Source organism: Triticum aestivum, chromosome 1B (assembly GCF_018294505.1).
Source record: "Triticum aestivum cultivar Chinese Spring chromosome 1B, IWGSC CS RefSeq v2.1, whole genome shotgun sequence".
NCBI classification, from domain to species: Eukaryota; Viridiplantae; Streptophyta; class Magnoliopsida; order Poales; family Poaceae; genus Triticum; species Triticum aestivum.
Genome location: NC_057795.1, coordinates 624,865,185 through 624,890,746, shown reverse-complemented (window position 1 = coordinate 624,890,746; position 25,562 = coordinate 624,865,185). Strand labels below are relative to the sequence as shown.

Here is a 25,562-nt window from a genome sequence, read left to right as displayed (position 1 = left end):
CCCTAGCAGAAGGTCACAATAGGTTCATACACGAAAAAATCATCACACATTCAATCATATGATGCAAATTTGATCATGTACCATGGAACAACGACAACTCCAACACATCATATATACCGTGGTGATTTCAGGATCCTCAGCCTCAGTAGTCCGCAGCCCAATATACAAACAGATATACAACACGCCTTCTTTCCCATACACAAACTACATGCATTTACACTCACGACATATACATAAATATGTACGAAGGGTTAGCTCTGCGCACGGAGAGCATGATCGTGGCGACCGATCAATTCCAGTATTTACGCACCAACAGCTCCGCTGATGAAGTGCCTCCCTCCCCCCTCATCGTCGTCAAAGCTCCTCAGAAGCAGAATTTCTTCTTCTGCAATGCGTATATGCACGAACGGCACGCATTAGTACAGAAGAGGTAGCACAAGACCTTAAGATGGCAGTACCATCTTCAGGTGTCAAGAAAAAATAACGGCGTGGGGTGACTGCGACATACGCGGAACTTGAGCATGTCTTGCTTGTCGATGAATGCGAGCAGCTCGTCCTGACGCATCAGCGCCTCGTAGAGGGCCTGTAGATGAAAATCAGAAGAAACAATTCATCATAACCTTGTTGATTTGTTACAGGACTACATATCTCTTTAAACATAGCAAATTCAGACAAAATCAGTAAAGTTAATATGCCTTAAGCCAAAAAAAAGCCTACCTTCTTTGTAGAAATCAAGTCGGCTTCCAAGGCGTCCACACGGCGGGCGGACGCATTGAGCAGCTCCTCCTTCTCGAATGGCATCTCGGATGGCTTTTTTTCAAGCGCCTGCACCTTCTCCTCCAGCTCACCTAGCCGTCTTACCAGAGTTGAGAGGATTTCCTTCTCCGTGTAGGCCGGGGCAGGAGACGGAGGTCGGAACTCCTCCTTGTACTCTTGCTCTTGAGGGCAGTCCACGTAATAGTGGTCGTGATCATTGGATTGGTTCGAGAGCCTTTTGGCCATTCTGCTCGGGATACTTCGAAACATGGCGAAAAGGGTCACGATGAAGACTGTCAGCCATGCGACAGCCAATGTCCGAATTCCTTCGAATGTGGTCGGTAGATTTCTCAAGGATAATGAACCTGGGTAAACATGTTAAGAAAACAGGTTAATTAACAAACACACAATACAGTGCGCTTGCATTTCAATCAAGCAGGAGGGTTATTTTCAGGGTTACACTCTAATAATAGCATGACTAGACTAGACTAAACTAATAAATAGAAGTAGTTCTTCAATTAGCTCAAAGGGTTATGGTGGTACATGTATTTGTGGATAAAAAATAACTCTATAGCTATCTACTATGTAGTTAAAACTTAAAAGCATACCAGTGCATAGGAATGCACATAGACTAACTCTTGGACTCGGTAACTATTTTTTTTCTGGAATACACTCGATAACTATTTTGAAATAAAAGTAAGAAAGGTCTAGTTATTTTGGACAACTTGACAAGGGCTTTCCATGAGAGTAAAAAGTAAAGCAACAACAAAAAATACCTGAGGAAGAAGACACTGGACTAGCTCTGGGGCTGCTCCATCCGTCGTCCACAACCTTGTCAACAACAGGGATGCTTTCTTCAATAGTGGGGCGAACAGCAGACGTGGATGCATGTGTTGCAAATTTTGACTGAAATAGTAAGAGGTTACCTGTTAGAAACATGTATTGCAGTAATAAAGGTGGCACTAAGTAGTAGCCATGGGGTATCTTCCATGGTTGTCTGGATAGCATATTTATACAAATTCTATATTACTCAACATTGGAGTATTTGGATGCAAGGGCTTTTGCAGTTCAAATGAATGTTAAAAGAATAATTCCATTTGCCTTTGTTAGTAGAAGCATTTGATCAGTTTCAGTTCAAATGAATGTTCAAAGAATAATTCCATTTCCCTTTGTTAGTAGAAGCATTTGATCAGTTTCAGTTCAAATGAATGTTAAAAGAATAATTCCATTTGCATTTGTTACTAGAAGCATTTGATCAGTTTCAGCAAATGGAAGCTCTGTTAGATGGCCTTATCCTTGGGGATGAGCCTGATTCTTGGTAATTTCCAGCAAATGTCCAGCAATTCAGGGTGGATCAGACTTAAAAGCTATTACTTGGAGATTCCATTTCAATTCCTGCCATCACCTGGCTTTGGAAAACTTGTAATCAGCTCAAGCACAAAATATTTTTCTGGCTACTTCTGAATGACTGAACACACAACAGCTCCTACAGAGGAAGAACTTCTTCATTCAAGATTACACTTGTGTCATGTGTGATCACTATGTTGTGGAATCAAGGGATCACCTCTTATTCCATTGCCCATTTGCTCAAATCTGTTGGAAGAATATCTGCCCCAGTTGGACAGCCTTGTCAGCTGGGATTCAAGATCAAATTGGCAATCTCAGGCATCTGCTGAATCTGCCCTTTGCTGTGGACATAATCATTCTAGTTGCTTGGGCCATTTGGCATACTAGGAATGCTTAAATTTTTAGGGCTGTACCTCCAAGTTTTTATGCTTATAGAAACACTTTGAGGAGGAATTGCAACGGCTGGTGCTCAGGGCCAAGAGGAAATCATATGGGTCACTTCCAGACTGGGTGCAGAACTTCAGATAAGCATCATTCTTGCTCTTGCTTCCTTCAGCTATATATATGTTGTTATATCTGCTTACAGTTTTAGCTTCTAGGCTCTTAGATGTTTAGTTTTTTTCCCTTACTTTTATTTATTTGCTGTAATTAGACTTTGCTTCTTTTGAGAAAATATATAAAAATATACTGTGGGAAGAAATTCCTATAAAACAGTTTCGGGTAAAAAAATGTTAAAACAATAATCATACTTCCGTGATCATTTTTCAAAAAAAAATCTTGTCTATAATGCTGTTTACATCATTCAGTATATTTAGTTGACAATGTTACTGATGCAGACAATGCTGAACTGCTGATAATGCCAGATTTCTTGATTGTACGCTCAACATGTGATATATACTTGCCTCCTCATGAACAGGGGTCAAAGAAGGGTTTGTTATGAGGGTCTTTGGTGCAGTAGGAGATGTAGCATCTTCCACTTCAGACCCAGACTCAGCAGATGCATCACTGCCCTTTCCCTGCTTTAATATTAATAGTAACATAGTAAGTATTCATTACAGATAGAACAGATGGTTCAACAACTCTTCATGTCCAACCAAGCTTATAGAACTTACATTTGGGCGCTGCGGCCTAGCATAACCGATGATCTTGCCATCAGTGCCTGATATGGTCACGATTTGTCTGTCGTAGTTTGCCTCACCATTCAGGACCCTCTGGAAAAAATGAAGATGTGTCACATTAGCAAACACAAGACGCCCAGCAAATAGCAGTACTGTGCATGAAATATCCTCTCTTTGGGGAGGAGAAGCTCACAACCTTTATTGTGGTGGGATCCTTCCAAGGACCTTTATCTGATCTCTGACAACCTCCATGTTCTTCACACTTGCATTTGCCACCAAAAAATTCTGGCAATTCACTGCATGAATGGAAACCAAAAAGGCATTAGTCTGGAAACCTACAAACATAGACATGCACAGACAAGATTAAAGATTCTGACCTCTCATCGATTATTTCAAGTAGCTTATTTTGGTACTTGGTTCCAAGAACCTTCAAGTAAAAAGATTGAAATATAGTTAGTATCTGTGTACTGAATCGATTAACAACTATGCATCAAATCAATCATACATAATAGAATTATTTACATGAATCTTTGAAGCAGTTTTCGGATCAAGAAAAGACTTTATTGTGCCCCATAACATCTTGAAGCCTTGACCAGCATTAATTATGTACATCCGGCATAATGTCTGCAGCAGCATTCTGAACACGTTAGATACCGTACTGTTGGGCCATGAGAAATATAATGATAAGCCCACATGACAGGAAATAATAATTCTTTAAGAACGGAAATGATAGAACTGAAATTGTGGCCCAACATCCATCACAGGATCACCTACCTCTGGGTAGTTGTCGCTGTCAATCTTCTGCAGTCGGGTGATTAGTTCCCTTGCAGTTTTCGAGAAGTTCTTCAATCCCTTGAATTACAGAAAAGTAGTCAATTACAAAGTCTTAAAAAATGTGACTTTCAAGGTTGAGACTTGAGAGCAATGTTTTGTAAAGAGCCATACCACGCCTTGCACATCCAGAATAGTAGTGCACGAGTCCAGGTGCCGTTTTGCAGCAATTGAGCAAGCTGGAAATCTCATCTGGAAACATTTCTCAAACTCCTTGACATGATATTTCACATATCGGTCTATAGTTGTTACTTGCACCACCTTGTTGGCATCAACTTTTCCTATTAACTCTACATAGACAGGTCTTCCATCTTTATCCACCCCATGGTAAAACTGTGGATAATACTTCATAACTTCATTTAACTCAGAGTAATCAAATTCCTGAGGAAAAAAAAAACAGAAGTGTCAACATCCTGAAGTTACTCTTAAGCAAGAAAAATGCTAAATCCATGTAATACTACATTTGTACAAGTTTCTGCTTTACCTCTATATTGTCGGTCCCAAATTCCTTTCTCCATGCAAGCATATCAGACCACATAAGCTTTGCCTTCTCAACATCAAACTTCCGTGCCTTCAGGAACCTACACATGATTGATATAAATAAACATCAGACAGTAAAACAATTATCTTTTTTTTTTCGAAAATCAAAACAACTATCAATGTCTGTAATGATAGCCTCTTGAGCAAACATAGGCAATGGACATTGGTACACGGTTTCCTAAGGTGGGGCTATTGGAAAGAAATCCAGATCATACGGTCAGATTAAGACCCTGAAACCAGCAGATTCTGTACCTCAGCATCATGTGGTAATCGTCATGTTGTTGCGGCAACAAGTCCTCATCAAGCAAGCACTGTCGAAATGCTTCAACGGCCTGTAGATCTTGAACATCTCTTATGTCCTCGATGGAAATCTGATTTTCATTCTTCTTTTTGCTTCTCCTCCTTAGGGAATGTCTGAATTTGTTCCCTGCGTTAATTGCCTTCTTCTTGAAGGAGGCTATTTTAGTCTTCTTCTCTCCTTCTGAGTTGTCTGCATCCGATCTGCTCTCTTTCTTTCCATCATTATGTGTAAATCCTTCAAAAGCTGCGCCCAGTAATAATATGTTAATATTCCATATTGTAGTCAAAGCAAAAGCAGAGATACAGTTACTCTAGTAACAAAAACAAATTAGTGGGCTAGCTAGATAATAGTGCTCTGCAAGGAACTACAGCAAGAACCCATGCCAAATACAGTTACCCGTATGCTAAAACAACACTTTGTGATTACAGGTGCTAGTATGAAGATTCAGCAAGGGTGGCTTGCAAAAAGGGACAGTGTCGTCAATTTTGTCCAGCACCATACAGAGTGCAAGCAGCAAGAACCTTGCACTGATTATTAGTTGTTTTTGTTAAAACAGTAGCACTGATTATTAGTTGGATGGTTTAGAACTTTCTTGGTTTATACACGTGGCATCAAAAACACAATATGTTAATTCTCTGCATTTTTCTATACTCAACAATTTAGTCTTGTGTAGTTATCTTTGACAATGATTACCTATTAAAGGAAGGTAACATTCACGCATTAGGTAAGCTGTCACTCCCATTGTAAGAGTATAGGGGATATAATAATACATCCTTTAGTGATGCCAAGTAAAAACAACTGAAAACAGAGCAGACTTCTGCTCGAAGATTTTTCCTTTTTTCACACAGGAGTCGGGTATTTTTACATGTAGACTTTTACTGTTAAATGAAGAACATGCTCCCGGTAGCCCCAAATCCTACAATCCATATAACTATTCGAGGATCGAAATAATCAAAATACGAGCCTATTTAACCCCAAACATTGAAAATTGAAGAAAAACAAAAAAAACTAAGTTCATACAGGGAAGAGCGAGAGGACCCAGAAACTTTGAGCCCTAGGAAATTGGTTCCTCCAAGTTCGAAAAAGGAAGTAAACACCCTAACCAGCAACAATTATATCCATAAAAGGAAACAAACAAACACTTTTTTGTACTCACATGGCCTGGCTAATCGGTCGAGGGGCCCTGACATCCCCTCCGGCTCCGGGATCGATCTCACCAGCGAAGCTCCAGGCCCGAAATCCGCTGAAAAAATCCGCGCAGGAAAAGTCAGTGAACAAAGCAGCAGCAAAGCGCCGCCACGCTCGAACGCCGAATTCGCGAATTGGACAAGGGGGAAGAGAAGTTCAATCGACAATGATTCTTACTTGCAGGCAGGCACGTACGAGGCGAAGTATCGGGGAATTTCGTTCCCGGCGGAGATTTTTCACCTCTCGGTTTCGGAATTCGGGTGCGGATTTCGGGGCGGGAGGAGGAGGAGGAGGAGAAGCTTCTCCTTCTCCCACGGTTTTAATGGGGCGGGCGACTCCGGCAGGGAGAAGAAGCAGCCAGAGGGCAGGGGCACGGGGGTTTCCGTCACGGCGCGGGTAGACTCGGCCCATGGGCCGGGCTGGAAACGGTTGACCTGGGCGACGTGGACGTGTTCGGTACGTGGACCCGGCGCACCCACCACAGGAATCTAGTTGTAGGATAGATCTGAGGGTGCCGTGGGGCCCGAGGCCGCTGACGTCTGCCGTTGATGCGCGCCGATCGAGCAGTGGACGGTGGCGATGGGCTCAGGCCCATAGACCCAGTGCAGGAGGCCGTGCCCGTGACGTGACGCGTGGAAGGTGGTTTTGGCCGAGTCAGATTTGGTTGGTTGGGCAACTGCTCCCTCGCCCACTCCTTTTTAATTCTGCTATAATTGTTCTACTAGAGATTATAATTTATGGAGTACTTTTATGCAAATATCTATTTATGATGATACATTGCATGCCTTCCTAAACAAACAGAGATAGTATGGATGAAAAGTACAGATATCTAGTAGTCTTGTTTAGCCAAACAAACGAAACAAAAATATCTAAGCAGGGTTTGATTAGAGTGGTTGGCTTCTTTTTTCCTATCGAAACCGATGCAAAGATGAGTGCTGCTATGCACACGACATCTTTCAACTGATTGTTGCGCGATACTGCAAATCAGACCATCTGTACGTAGGGCTAGGTGCAACACGGCCAGTGGATTGAATCGTTTCGTTTGTAAAATATAGTTTCGCAAAAGATTTACTTCATCATTCATTAAAAAGAAGAAAATTGTCAAGTAATTAACGAAAGAAAATGGAACAAAAACCGACACATTCTGTTATTTTATGTTGCCTAACAGACCTTGCGCTGGTGGTTCAACCTCTCCTCGAGGCCAACGAATGATGCTAACATTAGCGGACCGCTCCGCAGATACTTGGTGCGGGTTGTTCATAGGTGGTTTCACCGTGGTAATTTATGGCTGTACAACGTTGAACTCTAAACGGAACACAGTCTGGAACATTTTACAGCCACAAGCCCTGTTAAGATGGCAGCAGCAGTTTACTATACCGTTTATATTTATGAAAACAGCGGTCTAAGCTGCATCTCAGAGACTGTTCCCTTGCCATTAACTAACTGTTCCCTCTTGAGCTAAATGACAGGCAGCTACCCACAAGGCCCCATGGAATTAGTGCGTGCTCACTGTCCTGTAATAATTTGTCTGTTCCCATCGATCCAGCGGAGCAAGACGGCCAAAAGACGTACGGGCGTGCGCAGCACATCACGTCAATGAAGTCGGCATGGAGCACACTTTTTGTCCGTGGTGCCGCTGACAGTCTGCCCACCCGTGCCTGCCTGCTAATTATTTTTCTTTTAAAAATAACTAATCTCTTTCAGAAGTGTTAGTAGTTGGGCTGTCGCAATCGTTGGCAATCATCATCGTCCCCGGCCGTGATCTGCCGGCATTGGAACGTCCCTCCCGGCTCTCACCACGGGGAGCACAGGGTCGTTGCCTAACATAAACAAGTCCTTATATCTTAGTGCAAGCTGAGCTGACCAGATCATAATAATGATAAAGCACAAATGGAAAAGTGAAGGTGTAATCTGAGCAAAGATTGGAGCAGAAAATGACAAAAAGATGCTATGCCGTGTGGAATTTATAATAGGACCGGGCAAGAAATATGTTCCTCTGTGCTATATGACCAAACGTGGGTAACTTTTACACACACCACTGACTTTTTTTGTTGTTGAAAAGGAACTGTTCTTTCTCTACCTTCAGCCCTGTGTTATATGTGCAAACGCGGTCAGCTTTTACACACCACTTTCGTTATTTGTCAAAAATAATGAGACGAATTGCGAAAGAGAGGACCAATCGCATGACATTATATTTATAATCTCGATAGGTTAGGTGTTACTGATGATGGAGACGCGGGCGGTACATAATTGGCTGAGTTGTTTTAATCCTTGCTTCGTGGTGATGTGGATGTGGTAAAATTGCCTTGTCATGTTCACCGTTTATTGGCCAATTGCCTGCAATTTAAGTTGTTCCAAGACATGCTACCGTGCAACAATGCCCGTATTATCAGACATCCCAAATGAAAAATTCTCCGTTATACTAATCCACAATCAGTTGCACAAAATCTATGTACAGTAGGGCCCAATATTGAGTACAACATGATAAAAAACTCATGTTCTCTCTTCTTGCAAGAACCTTCCTGGGCCTTGCATGATTCTTGTTGGAAGCTGGGAGAAAGAATGCTACTCTCCCCGATTCATATTACCTGTTGCTGGTTTAGTGTTCCACAGAGAAGAATTGGCATCGGAGCAAGAGGAAGCACCGGTTTCCTCTTTTCCCTAATTTACCACTACCTCCACAATGGTGAGAAGGGATGCCCAAAGCTACTTTATCATTTGGCACCAGAAATTTGGTATACGTTGTGGATGCACTAACAAAGCACAAATGGAAAAGTAAAGGTGTAATCCGAGCAAAGATTGGAACAGAAAAGGCCAAAAAGATGACATGTTGTGTGGGATTTATAATAGGACCGGGCAAGTAACATATGCGCTTCAGCCCATGTGCCATATGACCAAACGTGGTTAACTTTTACACGCACCACCAATTTCTTTTGTAAAGAAAATCGTTCCTTTTCTACCTTCAGCCATGTGATATATGCCCAAACCTCGTCAGCTTTTACACACCACTTTGGTTGTTCATCGAAAATAAAGCGGCAAATTGCCAAAGAGACGACCAACCGCATGGCATTATATTTATAACCTCGATAGGTTAGGTGTTGCTGATGATGGAGACGCGCACGGTATATAATTGGCTGAGTTGTTCTAGTCGTTGCTTCGTGGTGATGTGGATGTGGTAAAATTGCGTTGTCATGTACACAGTTTATTCGCCAATTGGCTGCAATTTAAGCTGCTCGAAGACACGCTACCGTGCAATAATGCCGGCATCATCAGGCATCCAGATGGAAAATTCTCTGTTATACTACTCCACGTTCAGCTGCAAAAATCTGTTCATATTGATTACTGGTTCTATCCTGTAGCCAGCTGCACCTGCATGGAGAAAGTGACCTGCAGATACGACTGGTTCCACCAGAAATACATTTCAAATGGAAGTTCTGCCCCATGAATGCCTACGTGGATGGATGCGCAAAGAAAGGAAGGAAGAAAGGTCAAGAACTTCTCAGTGGTCGGTAGAGGTAGGTACGGCCGACTCGCGCCCAAACGACGTACGTGCTGGTTCGGTAATAATGCTACACCTACAAAAATCTATACATGTTTTACTTTATTTTTCAAACTATTATCCCCTGAATTTAACAGGTATCCCCCAACCCTTTATTATCAATCATAATCCTCTACATTAGTTTGTTTGTAAAAAAATATGAATTAACCTCGTGGATGGGCTCATAGCCCAGTGGTGAGAGCGCAGTGGCGCTTCTCTGCCTACGCGTGTTCAAATCTTGTGGGCGAAAATTAGTGGATTCACATGTGTGTCATACCCGAACATGCCTTGGGTTTGCATCGATGATTTTAATGAGGTGCTTCGGCACAACGAGCATGATGGAGTTGGCACTAGAAGTCAATCACAAATACAGGGCTTCCAAGATGCCGTAGATATATGCGGACTCGTAGACCTGGGTTTCAGTGCACGCGATCGACATACGAGAAAAGAATGGCTGGTGGCACTTACACGTGAGTCCGTCTCAACATGGCACTAGGGCCGGTTGAATGGTGTGAATAATTTCCCCACGCGGGGGTGCAACATCTCACGACAACCACATCTGATCACAGCCCCATCTTGCTGAACCTAGCGCCTGCGCAGGGAAAGAAGGGTGACATGCTATTTCACTATGAAGTTATGTGGGATACGCATGCAAAATTAAAGCCGACCGTCCGATCTGCATGGGAGCCCAATGGTCACAATCTAACGGTGAATGACGTTCACATGAAGCTCGATGCTCTAGCGCAGAATCTAAGCAACTGGTCAAGGGCGACTTTTGGTAGCGTTCGTGGTGAAATCAGGAAACTTAAAGAAGAGCTCGAGCAGTTGTGGGGTCAACCACAAAGAGAGGGTCCGTCACATGTTGAAGTTAAGATAAATGACATGTTGATTGAACTGTACATGCGTGAAGAGCTAATGTGGCGCCAGAGGTCTCGTGTGCAATGGTTGTCAGAAGGAGATCGCAATACACACTTTTTTCATATGAGGGCGTTGATGCGAAGAAGAAAGAATTTGATCAAGGCACTACAGAAACCAGACAACCTGTTGACCGATGATCCTACTGAGATGCAGCAGCTAGTCCTCGAGTTCTATAAGAATCTCTACTCACCAGAGGGCGTCCAAGTGGTGGCCGATATGCTTTAACACATTCCTGTCAAAGTTACTCCAGCAATGAATGCAAGCTTGTTGGCTCCATATGATGAGAAGGAGGTCAAAGCGGCGCTCTTTCAAATGTTTCCAACTAAGGCACCGGGTCCAGATGGTTTTCCGGCGCATTTTTCAGCGACATTGGGATGTGTGCAGCGATGCTGTGACTAGGGCTGTGCTTAGAATTGTTAGGGGTGAGGAAAGCCTGTAGTGCCTGAATGATACTTTATTGGTATTGATCCCGAAGGTAACAAACCCCTTCTCACTTTCACAATTCCTCCCTATAAGTTTGTGCAATGTCTTTTACAAGATTGCCTCCAAGGTGCTTGCGAATCTTCTCAAGATTGTTCTTCCCGACATCATATCTGAAGAGCAGTCTGCATTTGTGCTAGGTAGGCTAATCACGGATAATATAATTTCAGCTTATGAGTGCCTTCATTTTATGAAGAGGAATAGATCCAAAAATAATAGCTACTATGCTCTAAAGCTAGACATGATGAAGGCATATGATAGAGTGGAGTGGTCCTACCTTCGAGCTATTATGGATAAGCTAGGTTTTGCTCCATAGTGGATTACAATTATTATGAGCATGATTAGCTCAGTTTCCTTCTCAGTAATGTTCAACCGGGTTATATCAGAGGTTTTCAAACCCACACGTGGTATTCGACAGGGAGATACGATACCACTGTATCTTTTCTTGTTGGCAGCGGAGGGCCTTTCATGCTTACTAAAGTCTCAGAACGAGTTATCCCAGCTCATATGCATTAAGGTGACACCATTGGCACCATCAGTGAACCATCTTTTATTCGCGGATGACAGCGTGCTGTTTTTCAGGGCAAGTACTAATGGAGCGGAATTGGTTTCAAACCCATTGGATACATATTGCATGGCATCGAGACAGAGAATCAATAAGGATAAGTCATCCATCTTTTTTAGCAGAGGATGTTCAGAGATAGTCTGAAATGCTGTAAAGGGCTTTTTGCAAGTCCCTAATGAATCACTGAACGACAAATATCCGGGAATGCCATCTAATGCGGGGCACTTCAAGAAAGGGACTTTCAAATATTTGAGTGATCGAGTATGGAATAAAGTGAAAGGATGGATGAGTAAGTGCTTGTCAACGGGAGGTAAGGAGGTACTCATAAAACCCGTAGCCCAAGCTATCCTGGTATTTTCTATGTCTTGTTTCAAGTTGCTAAGAGGATTGTGTGACCACATAAAAACCATCATTATAAATAGGGATGGCAGTTTTACCCATGGGTATGGGTACCCGCGGGTACCCTACCCGAATACAATGGGCATGGGCAAGACATGAAGAGGTTTTGTACCCATGGGTGATGGGTATCCATACCCGCAAATATATGGGTAGGGCATGGGTATGAAATTGCACCCATGGATAACCCAATGGATACCCACAAAAATTTAATAAATGAAAAAAAGTCCTATGAAATGTGGTGTCAACATCCAACTCCCATGGCCCATCCCTCAATCTTGTATTCCCTAAACCGGCCATAGCTCATATGCTCACACACGCTTTCTCACCACTCCCCCTACATCATATATGTCTCCTCGAAAAGATGAAATCTTGAATTCTCGTCGTCAAAAACTCTTGTCCATCTCTCGATCTAGTGATGCCCAATTCCCATAGCCGTGTCCCACTACGTCGAGATTCCACCAACCGTTGCTCATACTCGCTTGATTCCTCCAAGAGGCCACCCACCGGAGGAGGCTGCGTCGGTGCTATACTACTCACTTATCATCACTTGAATTTTAGACACATTTATCTATTTTTTTATAAATTTAAATACTATAGATTGTACCCATTGGATACCCATTGGGTATAGGATACCTGATGGGTATGGGCATGGGTATCGATTTATACCCATGGATATTGTAGTGGGTGGGTATAGAAGGTTTCTATGGGTATGGGTTTGGGTAAAAGGAGGTTGTACCCGCTCATACCCTACCCATTGCCATCCCTAACTATAAAGTTTTGGTGGGGGTGTAAACAAGGAGAATGTAAACCAGATTGGGTCTCCTGGGATGTCATGACGAGGCCAAAGTATTTGGGGGGCGTAGGGTTTAGAGACCTTGAATTGTTCAATCTGGCACTGCTTGCCAGGCAAGCATGGAGAGTTCTTCAGGAACCGGCGACTCTAAGTGCAAGAATTTTAAAGGCATCTTATTTTCCAAATACCACAATTCTTGAGGCAGAGTTGGTATCTTGCTTGTCTCAAATATGGCGTGCAATATTAGAGAGTCGGGATGTGCTGCAGCAAGGATATATGCGAAGGATTGGTAATGGCCAAACAACTCACTTTTGGGAAGATAATTGGATCCCTAAGGAAACAACACCAAAGCCAATTGCTTCGTTAGTTGCGGTGCCTCCCAGGAGAGTGTCAGAACTACTTTCTTTAGCAACTGCATCATGGAATGAACCTTTGATACATTTAGCGTTCCTCCCATTCGATGCTGAAGCAATCCTAATGATACCGGTGTGTACCCGAAACACCGAAGATTCCTGGGCATGGTACCCAGAAAGGAAAGGCAGATTTACAGTTAGCTCGGCTTACAGGTTTTTGGTCACGACAAAACTTCAACGGGAAGCCTGGCTAGAAGGAAGGGGCGATTCATCATCCAATACCACAGAAGAGAAAGCTTGGACTCGCTTGTGGAAATTGGCGGTGCCATCAAAGATAAGAGTTTTTTTGTGGCGTCTCGCACGACATTCGATTCCTAATACTAACATCCTACATAAGCGGAATATGGCGACGCGGAGTGCCTGCCCGCTGTGCGGATGCCAAGATTAGTGGAGGTATGCTCTCTTGTCATGTACGGTGTCAAGGTGCATATGGGCCTTATCAGATGAACCACTTGTTTCAAAGATGACGGAAAATTTGGAGCCAAGTGCGAAGAACTGGTTGTTTGAACTTCATGAGGCACTAGATCATGCGGACTCTTACTTACAGGAGCTACAACAGATCTCCATAAGCGAACTTAGTTCGCAGGTACCTGTTGTGTCTGTACAGCAGCGCCGATGGATTCCACCACCAGCTGGTCACATGAAGATCAATGTTGACGACACGCTAGCAAGGAACAGACGCGTTGGGGTGGCTGCTGCCATATGTCGAGATTCAAATGGCAATTTTCTAGGCTCTTCAGCAGTTGTGTTTGGGGGCACTCTGGACCTAATGATCCTGGAAACATATGCATGTAGGGAGGCTTTTTCTCTTGCAGAAGACCTGAATGAGCATGATATTCTGGTGGCTTCAGACTGCCAAGGGGTGGTGAACGATATGAATGGAGGGATATGAGGTCCCAATGCAGTTGTAATACATGAAATAATAGACTATGGAGCTAGTTTTTATTCTTGCTCGTTTGTTCATGAGCGGAGGAACTTTAATTTCGAGGCTCATAATCTCGCTAAATTTGCATGTAATCTTGGTATAGGTAGACATGTTTGGTTGGGTACTCCTGATGACCCAAGCCATGTACCTATGAACATTGTTTTGAATCAATAAAATGAGCGAGATTTCTCAAAAAAACATGTGTCATACCCTCCCCCTGTTGGTCTAGTTTAAAATTAAGTAACCATTTTAAATGTAGCTTTACTCCTGGTCTGAGGAGGTAGGAGTGCATGCATATTCCACATAGAAAACGGGTTACCTTATATACCAAATAGTTCATCACCACTACTCTTATTATCTTAACATGCACATATGCCACATTATCAAAGACACACCACAACATGCATGAGAATTAATTTTCGTTATTAGTTGATCTCCACTAATTATATTTATTTCAACATGCGCACATGTCACCTCATGAAAGGCCCATCCAATATGGATGGAAAATTCCATTATATTATACTAGCTATAGTCAATAAGTATATTTCAACTATACAATAATCAAAAATAATATATAATATGTATTTTTAGTTTTCTCATATATTATTAATCCAAAATTTTCATACAACCAAATCTATTGAAATATATTATAACATATTTCCACCGCAACGCACGGGATATCTTCTAATTAAAATACAGTAAGACTTGGCTAGTACGAGTCTCCACCGCGATTTGAGCTCGTCAGCTGTACGATTGCGCATACGAACATTCCAGATTTCACACTTTTTTGGCGATTTTTTGCTCCGTCACCCGCGGCCTCTGCTTGCCCCTGCCCTTACTAGGCATTGCTCCATAGGTGGACCTAGGTGTTATCTTGTTAAGCAGGCAAACTAACAGTAAAAGCCTTAGTTAGGCCCATAAAGTAGAAACTCCAGGCATGTACCCACCATCCACTATGGACGCATTTGGTAGCCTGCATTAGGTCGGGCCAGGCCCGTGCGGGAAAAATTTGGCTGTTTGGATGCCTGTGTTTACTGTTTGGCCCGCATAGCACGAACCTCAAAGAACCCCTCAGCCAGGTCCGCTAGGAACGGTCGAATTGGCCGTTTACAACGAACCAGGCTTGAGCGATGCAAGGGAGGGAAACACTATGCCGTGTAGGGGAGGGAGATGGCAGGAATGATGGCGCATCTCCAAAAAGCGGCGGGACGAATTCGAGTCACCGCCCGCCGATTCGGTCGCCCTATATATCGAGGGTCACCGCCGAGGCAAAATTCCTGCCACCATTTCCCCCTCTAGAGCTTTCCCTCCGGCGCGGATCCACTTCGACGAAGAGGTAAGCAACACATCTACTCTGGCGACCGGTTGACTGCAGGGGCAGGTTGACTCCTGCTCCTCTCCGACATGCCAGGCACCTCCTCCGCGGTCGTTTCGATGACGTCTGTAAGTTCAATCACCACCTCCTCTCTTCTAGTTCTAGCTAGATCTGTCCATGTGCTAAGGAGGTTATCCGATCTGTTTGACTATGATGTTGTAGTAGCTAGTTGTGATGGATTTGGAGCATGCCAGAGGTTCTTTCCATGTGGGGAAGTGTTGGTAGTTAGTGGTCATGGATGAATTGGTGGTATGCTAGTGTGCAAGTGTTGAACAAGATCATCCATGTGTCCATGATTAGTGCTCTGTTCTCCATGATTAGTGCTATGTTATGTTGTGGCATGCTTGTGCATGTGTTACTGCTAGTTCGATCTGTCCATGATGTACTGCTAGTTTGATCTGTCCAAGATGTATTGCTAGTTCGATCTGTCCATGTTGTACTACTAGTTCATACTGCCCATGTTTAGTGTCTTGTGGTGTTGATGACACTTGTGTTTGTAGGACATGACCATGCAAGAGTTTAGTCAGGCCCTTGTGCTTTCCAAGAGCTAGTTCCCGCCATCCTACATTGAGGACTCCCAGCCTCCTATGGAACAGATGCCTCTTGATTCAGAGGTTTTCAAGGTGTCGCCTACCGTTCCTCCATTTGTGCTAGCTCAACCCAATGCCGTTGTTCATGCTGCTGCTCAAAAGGCGGCAACAAAGGAGAAGAAGGATGGCAGGGGGAACAACATGAAATGGCAGCCGTTCCTCTCCACTTTGTGCTTAACAAGATGTGTGAGATTGTAGCTAGGGGGTGAGGACTGACAAGGGCTTCAAGGAGGTGCACTTGAACCTTGTTGCAAAGCTGGTGTTCGACTTCTGTGGATAGGAGGTCACCTCGACCCAGGTGTACAACCACCTGAGGAAGTGGAGAGCTAGGTGAATCACCGCGTCCAAGCTTGTAGACCTCAACGGTGCTTCATGGGATGAGGACACCTACTCAATCCTTCTGGAGGCAGAGCACTACCAAGGCCATGTCGCGGTTAGCTCAAAAACCATGCCATTCTAATAGACGAGCAATTCAAGCCTATGATGATTGCCATACTAACTAACTTGTCTGCCCTGTTTCTTCTTAGGCTTACCCAAAGGACGCAGAGTTCCTCAACACCCCTATCTAGAGCTACCACTAGATGCAGCAGATCTTCTCCTTTGGGCTGGCAACCGGCAAAGCATGCCATGGGCTCTGATCAGCCTCTGGGCTCACCAATGCCGGAGTATCCAGACACCCAGGAGTCAGACACCATCAACGTTGCTGTTCCTGAGAAGGATTGTGAGCACGTTCCGGTGCTTGATAGGAAGAGGAAGCGAGCAAGCTTCATGGAGAAGGAGCTGAGCTTCTTCAGTAGCATGACTGAGGTAGTGAAGGAGGTGGCCACCGCCATCAGGGAGAGCAAGAGTGTGGACGTCCACCCTAAGCTCTACAGCGCCGTCATGGATCAGACTGGCTTCAACCTAGAGCCCCTCATGGTGGCTCTCAGCCACCTGCTGGACAACAAAGCCTAGGGTGTTGGGTTTGTTGACATGGGAGCAGACCACATGGTGCTCTGGCTGAGGACCTGGCTGGGCAAGCACTACTACTAGTGCTTCTTCTGCTGGTGGCGATGGCGTGCATGATCCTCGATAGCGACGGCGACAAGGACGACGACGACGACGATGACCTATATTTTGTGTAGTTAGGGCTTGAAAACAATCTTAGGGTCTGTATATTTTGGTGAGGTGGTATATACTAACCCCTCACGGTGATATCCTGGCGGTGATCACGAACTTGCGGTGGTAGGATGACATCCTCTTTTGGATGTGGTGGTAGGATGACACCAAAGTAGTGGTAGGTTGAACTTGCTATGATCATGCATGCTTACTAATGCTCTTCTGCTCCATTGCTTGCTCCTAGAGTTCTTCATTGCTTGTTGTTTGTGTGTTCCAATGCTTGTTTCCTGAACCTATTTCTCGTTTGCACTGTCAGGGCCGGCAAGTGGTATGTGGTGTTCGAAGGTAGGGTTCTAGGGGTTTACAGTTCATGGGAAGCTTGCAACAAACAAGTTTCAGGGTACAATGACAACAACCATAGAGGAGGGTTTAAGACTACACAGGGGGCAGAAGATGCTTACTCCAAGTATGTGCGAGAGCATTCATGTAGAAAGGTTGAGGTTGGCAAGAAGGTGGATCGACCGTTAGGGCTGAAGAACTTCGTCATCTTTGTCCAGTTCATCGTCATAGTAGTGTTGTGGCGTTGGTGTGCTCGGTGTGATCGTGTGTAATGTGTAGTAGTAAGCTCACTAAGTAGGGTACAAGGTGAGCATAACTCTACGCTCGTATGCAACCAAACAACATGCACCCGTGTGAGCACATACAATGCAAGCAACCAAAGGCGGTGTGTAGAGGCATCATTACAATGCAGGGAGATGACATGCAGACAACCAAACTAAGTGCAGATGTTGATTTTTGGCCTACATTTGCTCAGTCAGACCCAACTGGGACAACTATGCAAATGGGCAAAAAGCGATGCAGGTAACCAAACCCGCCCTATATATCCTAACTCTTTGCCTCTCCCAACTCTTGATGATGTGTGCGTTCCTCCCAGTGGCGGACACACACACTGTCAGCGTTGTGTGCATATTCGAATCCATCAACGGTACAACTTCTACATCCATGAATTTCTCCTTCGCTAAACTTGCTACAGACTTGCCAATCACGCTATTGTGAGGTTGGCGACTGTATCCATTGAGGACCGCCCTCCATACAGTGATACTTTCTTGCGAACAACACCCAACCTTGCGGCTCCTAACATCCTCTCCCCTTTATTTCTATCTATCTGTGCATCGAATCTATCCTAAATTGTAGGAGCATGCCACCTCACACTCTCCATCACGCATGAGGTCTCACGATATTGGTGCCTCTCCCTGTGTTCACTGGTACGCGCCAGTGCTATACAAATGATTTTAAACCCCTTTCCACGATAGCATTTGGAACCGTCGCCAAGTGAGTGGGGGCGATAGGGGGTCCTTCCCACACGACCCAGAAACCGTCGGGGATAGGCCCTCCTGGCACACAAGCTGGCTCATGTGCGATCGGGCAAGGCATGAAAACCCAATTGTTTCCATTCGTATGTACATCCCACATGGTGAATCCCAGAAAAACATTTCCGTTCATATGTATATCACACACAGTCAATCCAAGGAGTATGTTTCCGTTCTTATGTACATCCCAAATGATTAGGCTGCTATAGTCGTGTGAAAAAGGTGGACATAAACATTTAATCTGCCGATATGTTTGTGATAGGTACATTATTGCACACGGTTCAAGAATGTAAAATGTGTGCGCTGCCTCTACTAACGCCAACGTGTACATTTTCATAACTGTGTGCGATTGGTATTCCTATCGCACACGCACACTAGTTTGAAACGTCTGCCATATTACCATGAATCGCACACGCATGTGAGACGAAACCGTGTGTGCGTCCGAAGGGCATCGCAAACGTTTCACGTCAAAGAACCATCTGTTTTCTTTTTTCATTGCACATGCTGTTTTCTTTCTAACCGTGTGCACATTATTTTATCACTCCTATAGAATTTTTTTGGCTGTAATTTATTATTCGAATTGGAATTTTTGAAATATGAAACATGCAATTCAAATTCTCAGCACAATGGTGCAACACCGAATCCATAAATAAAATTGTCAGTACAATATGTTCAGTAATTACAGGATTAGATAACACTTAACTATGATGAACCACAATATTTACATGCGGTAAAGGTGAAGAGACAAGTGTAAATCATTTTGACTGCCGATGTTGTTGAAGAAGTGGAATGCCCATAATGTGCCTTCCTGCATGCCATAGGCACGAACAACTTTTGTCCAACCCCTTGTGACGATCGCCCGCTCATCCTTCACCGCCTTCAGGAAGACTTCTAGAGCATTATCATGGTAGCATAAATTATATACTTTAACCTTAGTTGCCTCCACTCCGGTCATGTAGTTTGCAAGGTAATCATTAGTAAATAGCTTCGGAAACCACTGAAAAGAGAAAAATATCAGATCATGAGGTCTAATAGAGTAAACAGTAAATGTTAGAAGAAACCAGTAAATGTTAGAAGCTAAATGGGATTGCACAGATGATGTAAAATACAACTACCTACATTCCTATGTACAAGTATTTTTAGAGATTTCAATATGAACTACATATGGATGTATATAGAATTATAGATATAGTTTAGATTAGAATCTAGATTCACTCATTTTGCTCCTTATGTAGTCTATGTGGAATCTCTAAATACTTCAATTTAGGAACAGATGGTGTATAAGACATGGGATGCAGCTAACCTCGATGGCAAACAACAGCATCCCCCATTGTAGCCCTGGGTAAGTACATGGAAAGCCAATGTTAACTACAACAGGGTTAACATCCACCAAAAATAGCAAATGGTAAGAAAACGACATCATCTATATGATAACCCACAAGTGTAGGGGATCACAACAGCTTTTGAGGGTAAAGTATTCAACCCAAATTTATTGATTTGACACAAGGGGAGCCAAAGAATATTCTTGAGTATTAGCAGTTGAGTTGTCAATTCAACCACACCTGGATAACTTAGTATCTGCAGCAAAGTATTTAGTAGCAAAAGTGGTATGATAATAAAGGTAACGGTAGCAAAAGTAAAGATAAATGTTTTTGGGTTTTTGTAGTAGTTGTAACAGTAGCAACGGAAAAGTAAATAAGCGAAGAACAATATATGAAAAGCTCGTAGGCAATGGATCAATGATGGATAATTATGCCGGATGTGATTCCTCATGTAATAGCTATAACATAGGGTGATATAGAACTAGCTCCAATTCATCAATGTAATGTAGGCATGTATTCCGTAAATAGTCATACGTGCTTATGGAAAAGAACTTGCATGACATCTTTTGTCCTACCCTCCCGTGGAAGCGGGGTCCTAGCGGAAACTAAGGGATATTAAGGCCTCCTTTTAATACAGAACCAGAACAAAGGATTAGCACATAGTGAATACATGAACTCCTCAAACTACGGTCATCACTGAGAAGTATCCCGATTATTGTCACTTCGGGGTTGTCGGATCATAACACATAATAGGTGACTATAAACTTGCAAGATAGGATCAAGAACACACATATATTCATGAAAACATAATAGGTTCAGATCTGAAATCATGGCACTCGGGCCCTAGTGACAAGCATTAAGCATAGCAAAGTCATAGCAACATCAATCTCAGAACATAGTGGATACTAGGGATCAAACCCTAACAAAACTAACTTGATTACATGGTAAATCTCATCCAACCCATCACCGTCCAGCAAGCCTACGATGGAATTACTCATGCACGGCGGTGAGCATCATGAAATTGGTGATGGAGGATGGTTGATGATGACGACGGCGACGAATCCCCCTCTCCGGAGCCCTGAACGGACTCCAGATCAGCCCTCCCGAGAGAGATTAGGGCTTGGCGGCGGCTCCGTGTCGTAAAACGCGATGAAACTTTCTCTCAGATTTTTTTCTCCCCGAACGTGAATATATGGAGTTGGAGTTGAGGTCGGTGGAGGTCCAGGGGGCCCACGAGATAGGAGGCCGCTCCCTAGGAGGGGGGGCGCCCCCCTGTCTCGTGGACAGCCTGTCGGCCCCCTGGTCTTGATTCTTTCGCCAAAAATTCTTATTAATTCCAAAAAGTGCCTCCGTGGATTTCCAGGACATCCCGAGAACTTCTCTTTTCTACACATAAAACAACATCATGGCAGTTCTGCTGAAAACAACGTCAGTACGGATTAGTTTCATTCAAATCATGCAAGTTAGAGTCCAAAACAAGGGCAAAAGTGTTTAGAAAAGTAGATACGTTGGAGATGTATCAACTCCCCCAAGCTTAAACCTTTGTGTAAGTGCATCTAGTGCCACCCCTTGTTGGTTTTGGAGTATTGACGACAAAGTTGGTTGAGGGACTAATGCGTTTGTGCGAATTGCAGGATAACGCAGGTAGTGTCCCTCATTGATTCGGTTTACCTACCGGAGATGACCCCTAAAAATGTATGAAGACATTAACGATAATGGTGGTATGTGAAGATATTCATATTGAAGACTATGACTTGAGAAGACATTGAGTGAAGACTATGGAGCACGAAGACTGTGTCGTTTCGCTGTTTCCTTTTTCTTCTTTGTTGAGTCATAGGAACCACCGTACTGTTAAGTGGGGTCCATGTGAACTAAGTCAGAATGACTGAAGTGATGCTCAACCAAAATCCTATGTCTTCGAGCGAAGACAATGAGAGTAAATCTTATCCAGAGCTGGATGAGTCAGCTTTGCTTGTAGCCCAAGTAAAGTTGCCGTGTGTGTTTGAAATCTGACCGTTGGAACACATGTCAGTTCCTTAGTGACCCAGGGTCATTTCGGACATATCAGGTTGGGTTGCCGTGCGGCTATAAATAGCCCCCCCTACACCATAAATTGGTGGCTGCTCAGAGTTAGTTTACGGTTTTTGTCGTTTAAGAGCAACCCACCTCGAAGCCTTTGAGAGAGAGAAATCCTTGCGAGGACAAAGCCCAAACACCCAGAGCCAAAGAGTGTTAGGCATCACTAAAGTCTTTTTGTCTGTGTGACCTAAAGACTTATTACACTTGAGGACTGTGAATCCTCCAGCCGGTTAGGCGTCGCGTTCTGAGCATCCAAGAGTCATTGTGGATCGCCGGTGAACGAAGTCTGTGAAGGTTCGGAAGTCTACCTTGAAGACTTACCAGAGTGATTGGGCGAGGACTAGGTGTCCTTAGCTCAAGGGGAATAAGGTGAAGACATAGTCTTCTGAGTTGAATCTCAGCCTTCCTAACCAGACGTATAGTTGTCACAACAACTGGAACTGGTCCAACAAATCCCGTGTCTTCAACAAGTGACCGGTTCTATCCTCTCCCCCCTTTACTTAGTGTTTGTCTTCGTGAAGTCATTGCTTAATTGTCATACCTGTTTGACTTCATTGCTTGACTACTATCGTTTGTTGGCTTCATACTATCTTCCATCCTGATCCTTACTACCTAGCTGCTATTAGTCTTTGTACTTTCACATTATCGCATACTTGACTATGGCTTGCTTAGTGTAGTTTATCTTCCGCGGCATATCAATTAGGCCATTTCTATTGTTTGTCTTCGAAACTTCCATGTTTTGAAGACTTTCGTAAAAATCACCTATTCACCCCCCCTCTAGTCGATAACTAGCACTTTCAATTGTTATCAGAGCAAGGTACTCCCTTGTTCTGTGTGATTTGGTTTAACCACCTGGAGTTTAGCTATGTCGACTGCAAGGATAACCAAAGTCTCCGCTGCTTGCCCCGTGTTCGATGGAACTGAATATCCCTACCGGAAGAATAAGATGCGCATGCATCTTGAAGCCATTGATGTCGACCTCTAGTATGTCGTCAAGAACGGCGTTCCCAAAACTGGTGAAGGTGTCACCCCCACTGATGTCAAGAAGTTCATTCAACTGGACTCTACTGCACAGAACATCATCTGTGGTCATCTGACCAAAGGACAGTATGGCCGTGTGAGTGCTCTGGAAATGTCGAAGCTAGTCTGGGACTGGCTATCCAAGGTCAACGAAGGCGTCTCAACCCAGAGAGATCAAAGGATCAGTGTTCTTCGCAACCTCTTCAACCGCTTCAAGTGAAACGATAATGAAAATGTCTAGCTCACGTTTGATCGTCTGACTGACATCACAAATGAGCTTCAGGCTCTCGGCGCCACTGAGATTACCAAGCATGAAATCGTCAAGACACTACTGAGATCACTTGACAGCTCCTTTGACACCCTTGCCCTCATGATACAAGAACGCCCTGACTTCAAGACACTTGATCCGTCTGATATACTTGAGAGGCTCAACACACATGAGTTCCAGCTTTCTGAGAAAAGAGATATCTATGGTCCAAACTATGGCCGAACTCGCGCTTTGAAGGCAAAAGTTGTTTCCTCATCTGAAGAAGAATCTGACTGCGGTTTTGATGATCCTGAAGACATTGGAAAGGAACTTGCTATGCTTGTGAAAAAGTTCCAGAAGTTCACCAAGAAGAAAGGCTTCAGAAAGTCTTCATGATCTAGCTCAAGAAATGATGAAGCTTCCACTCATGACAACAAGAAGAGAACATGTCACAAGTGCAAGAAGCCTGGACACTATATCTCTGAGTGTCCACAGTGGGACAATGAGAAGAAGAAGAAGAAGAGCAAGGAATATGATTCTGATGACAAGAAGAAGAAGAAATCTTCAAAGTCTTCTTCCAAGTCCTCATCAAGGTCTTCATCTCATAAGAAGAGCTCATCTGGCAAGGCTCGTGCTTTTGTTGGCAAGGAAATGGATTCAGAGGAGGAGTCTGCTTCTGAGGAGGTGGAGGTGGAGTCTAGAGAGGAGTCCGACCCTGGCGTTGCAAGTCTGGCTCTAGCCACAGCCTATGTTGCCAAGTCCATCTTCAACACTGAAGACACTAACTTCCACACCAACGCTGAAGCTGATGACAAGGACGATTGTACTCCCACCTACTGCTTCATGGCACGTGGTGCCAAGGTAAAATCACGTGATGCTTACTTCCAAACATCAAGTGAAGATGACTCTGATTGTGAATCCAAACCCAGCTACAAAACTCTTGCTAAAATTGCAACTGAACAACAAAAAGCTATGGAACATACTCAAAAATTGTTAGACAAAAGTGATGACCTGTTGGATGCGGAAATGACACATTCACAGTCCTTAGTTGAAGACATAAAAAATCTTCATGCTAAGTACCAAGACCTTGAAAGTCTTCATGAAACTCTCTCAACCACTCATGAAAGGCTCTCCTATGATTATCTTCAAAGGAAGCAAGAGCTTGAGAAATTGAAAGTGGCTCATGAAGATCTTCAAAAAGAGAATGAGTCACTTCACGCTCAACAGATCAGTTCCGCTCAGGATGGATTTGAACCACCATGTCTAAAATGCATTGAGCGTGATAACGCTACCTCTATTGCTGAATGTTCCACTGCTGCTACTATTGCATTGTCTTCAACTACAAATGTGGTAACTAACCCCTCTGCGGAGGATACCACTACTATTGCTGATGAAAATGCTAGGTTGAAGACATTGCTTGAAACAGGGATGTATAGAAGTCTGAAAGGACATCAGACACTTTGCGATGTCCTCAAAAAGTAGATTCTGAACCGAAACCCTAGGAAAGAGGGTGTTGGGTTCGAGAGGAAAATGAATGTTGATGGTTCCTACTGGAAGCCTGAGCAGTATCCCAAAACCACATGGGTTGCTGCAAAGGAACCTTCAGTAGATCCATCCACCTTATCTGGCTTCACTTGCGCTAACCCTATCATCATTGATGAATCCTTTGATGCAAACTATAAACTGTTCAAAAATCAGAATGGTGAAGTGTTTGCCAGGTATATTGGTACTAACTGCAGGAATGGACCACCTATGAAGAAGATCTGGGTACCCAAGCAGTGTGTTGAGAATCTTCCTCTGAATGTCATCATGACACCACCAAGGAAGAAGACAAACCCCAGACCTATGGCTTCATATGGCCCAAAGGCTTCATACAGATACAGGACTCATCTGAGTCACCCTAACGCCAATGTTTTGCAGGGAAATCGTACTCAAACTGATGAATATGAGCGTGTGTCTTCAAACCGCTATGTTCATAGAACGAAGAACTTTTCTACTTATTCATATGAGTATCATTCATCTCCTACAAGGCTATTTGCTAGGGCTTCAAAGCCGAAGTTCTCAGATGCTGCACTTAGACTCATTGCTTCTAAACCACCCCTGAAGATGCGGGTGGTGAAGAATAATTAACTTTATTTTGTAGGGAATGGTCTCCAGCCAGCAATCAAAGGCGTCCGATACTATTGCTGGGGACCTAAAACACATTATAGGACGCATGATAAAATGATCTTGCTATGTATTTCACATCTGAATTGCTTACCAGTCATACTATGTGTCCTAACCTTGACCTATGCTGTGATAATCCTTATGAGCGTCAAATACTTATGCTTCACAACACTCTTTGTGAAG

General features: G+C 43.7%; 1 protein-coding gene across 2 annotated transcripts; it reads right to left on the bottom strand.

The window, feature by feature from the left end:
• Positions 1 to 27: 27 nt before the first annotated feature.
• Positions 28 to 6,499, bottom strand: LOC123143143 (phosphatidylinositol/phosphatidylcholine transfer protein SFH8). 2 transcript variants are annotated; one of them, XM_044561981.1, is made up of 15 exons: positions 6,259 to 6,499; positions 6,050 to 6,136; positions 4,845 to 5,136; positions 4,537 to 4,633; positions 4,167 to 4,433; positions 3,996 to 4,073; positions 3,744 to 3,845; positions 3,599 to 3,648; positions 3,418 to 3,517; positions 3,216 to 3,314; positions 3,006 to 3,122; positions 1,533 to 1,662; positions 718 to 1,121; positions 509 to 583; positions 28 to 385 (listed from the first exon to the last, which is right to left on the bottom strand). In XM_044561981.1, the coding sequence occupies exons 2-15, from the start codon at positions 6,081 to 6,083 to the stop codon at positions 365 to 367; spliced, it is 1,866 nt and encodes a 621-aa protein (XP_044417916.1). In that variant the 5' UTR covers positions 6,084 to 6,136; positions 6,259 to 6,499; the 3' UTR covers positions 28 to 364. The 2 variants fall into 2 exon arrangements, with proteins under 2 accessions (XP_044417916.1, XP_044417926.1); XM_044561991.1 differs by having other exon boundaries at positions 3,006 to 3,119.
• Between the last annotated feature and the right edge of the window lie 19,063 nt (positions 6,500 to 25,562).

Bases quoted from the DNA above. Each gene is read 5' to 3' on its own strand.
- LOC123143143 (XM_044561981.1), bottom strand. From the start codon at position 6,083: ATGTCAGGGCCCCTCGACCGATTAGCCAGGCCAT. The intron at 3,315-3,417 runs GTTGTGAGCTTC...CATTTTTTCCAG, and splicing joins AGGATCCCACCACAATAAAG to AGGGTCCTGAATGGTGAGGC. The intron at 1,663-3,005 runs GCAAGTATATAT...TTACTATTTCAG, and splicing joins TGACCCCTGTTCATGAGGAG to TCAAAATTTGCAACACATGC.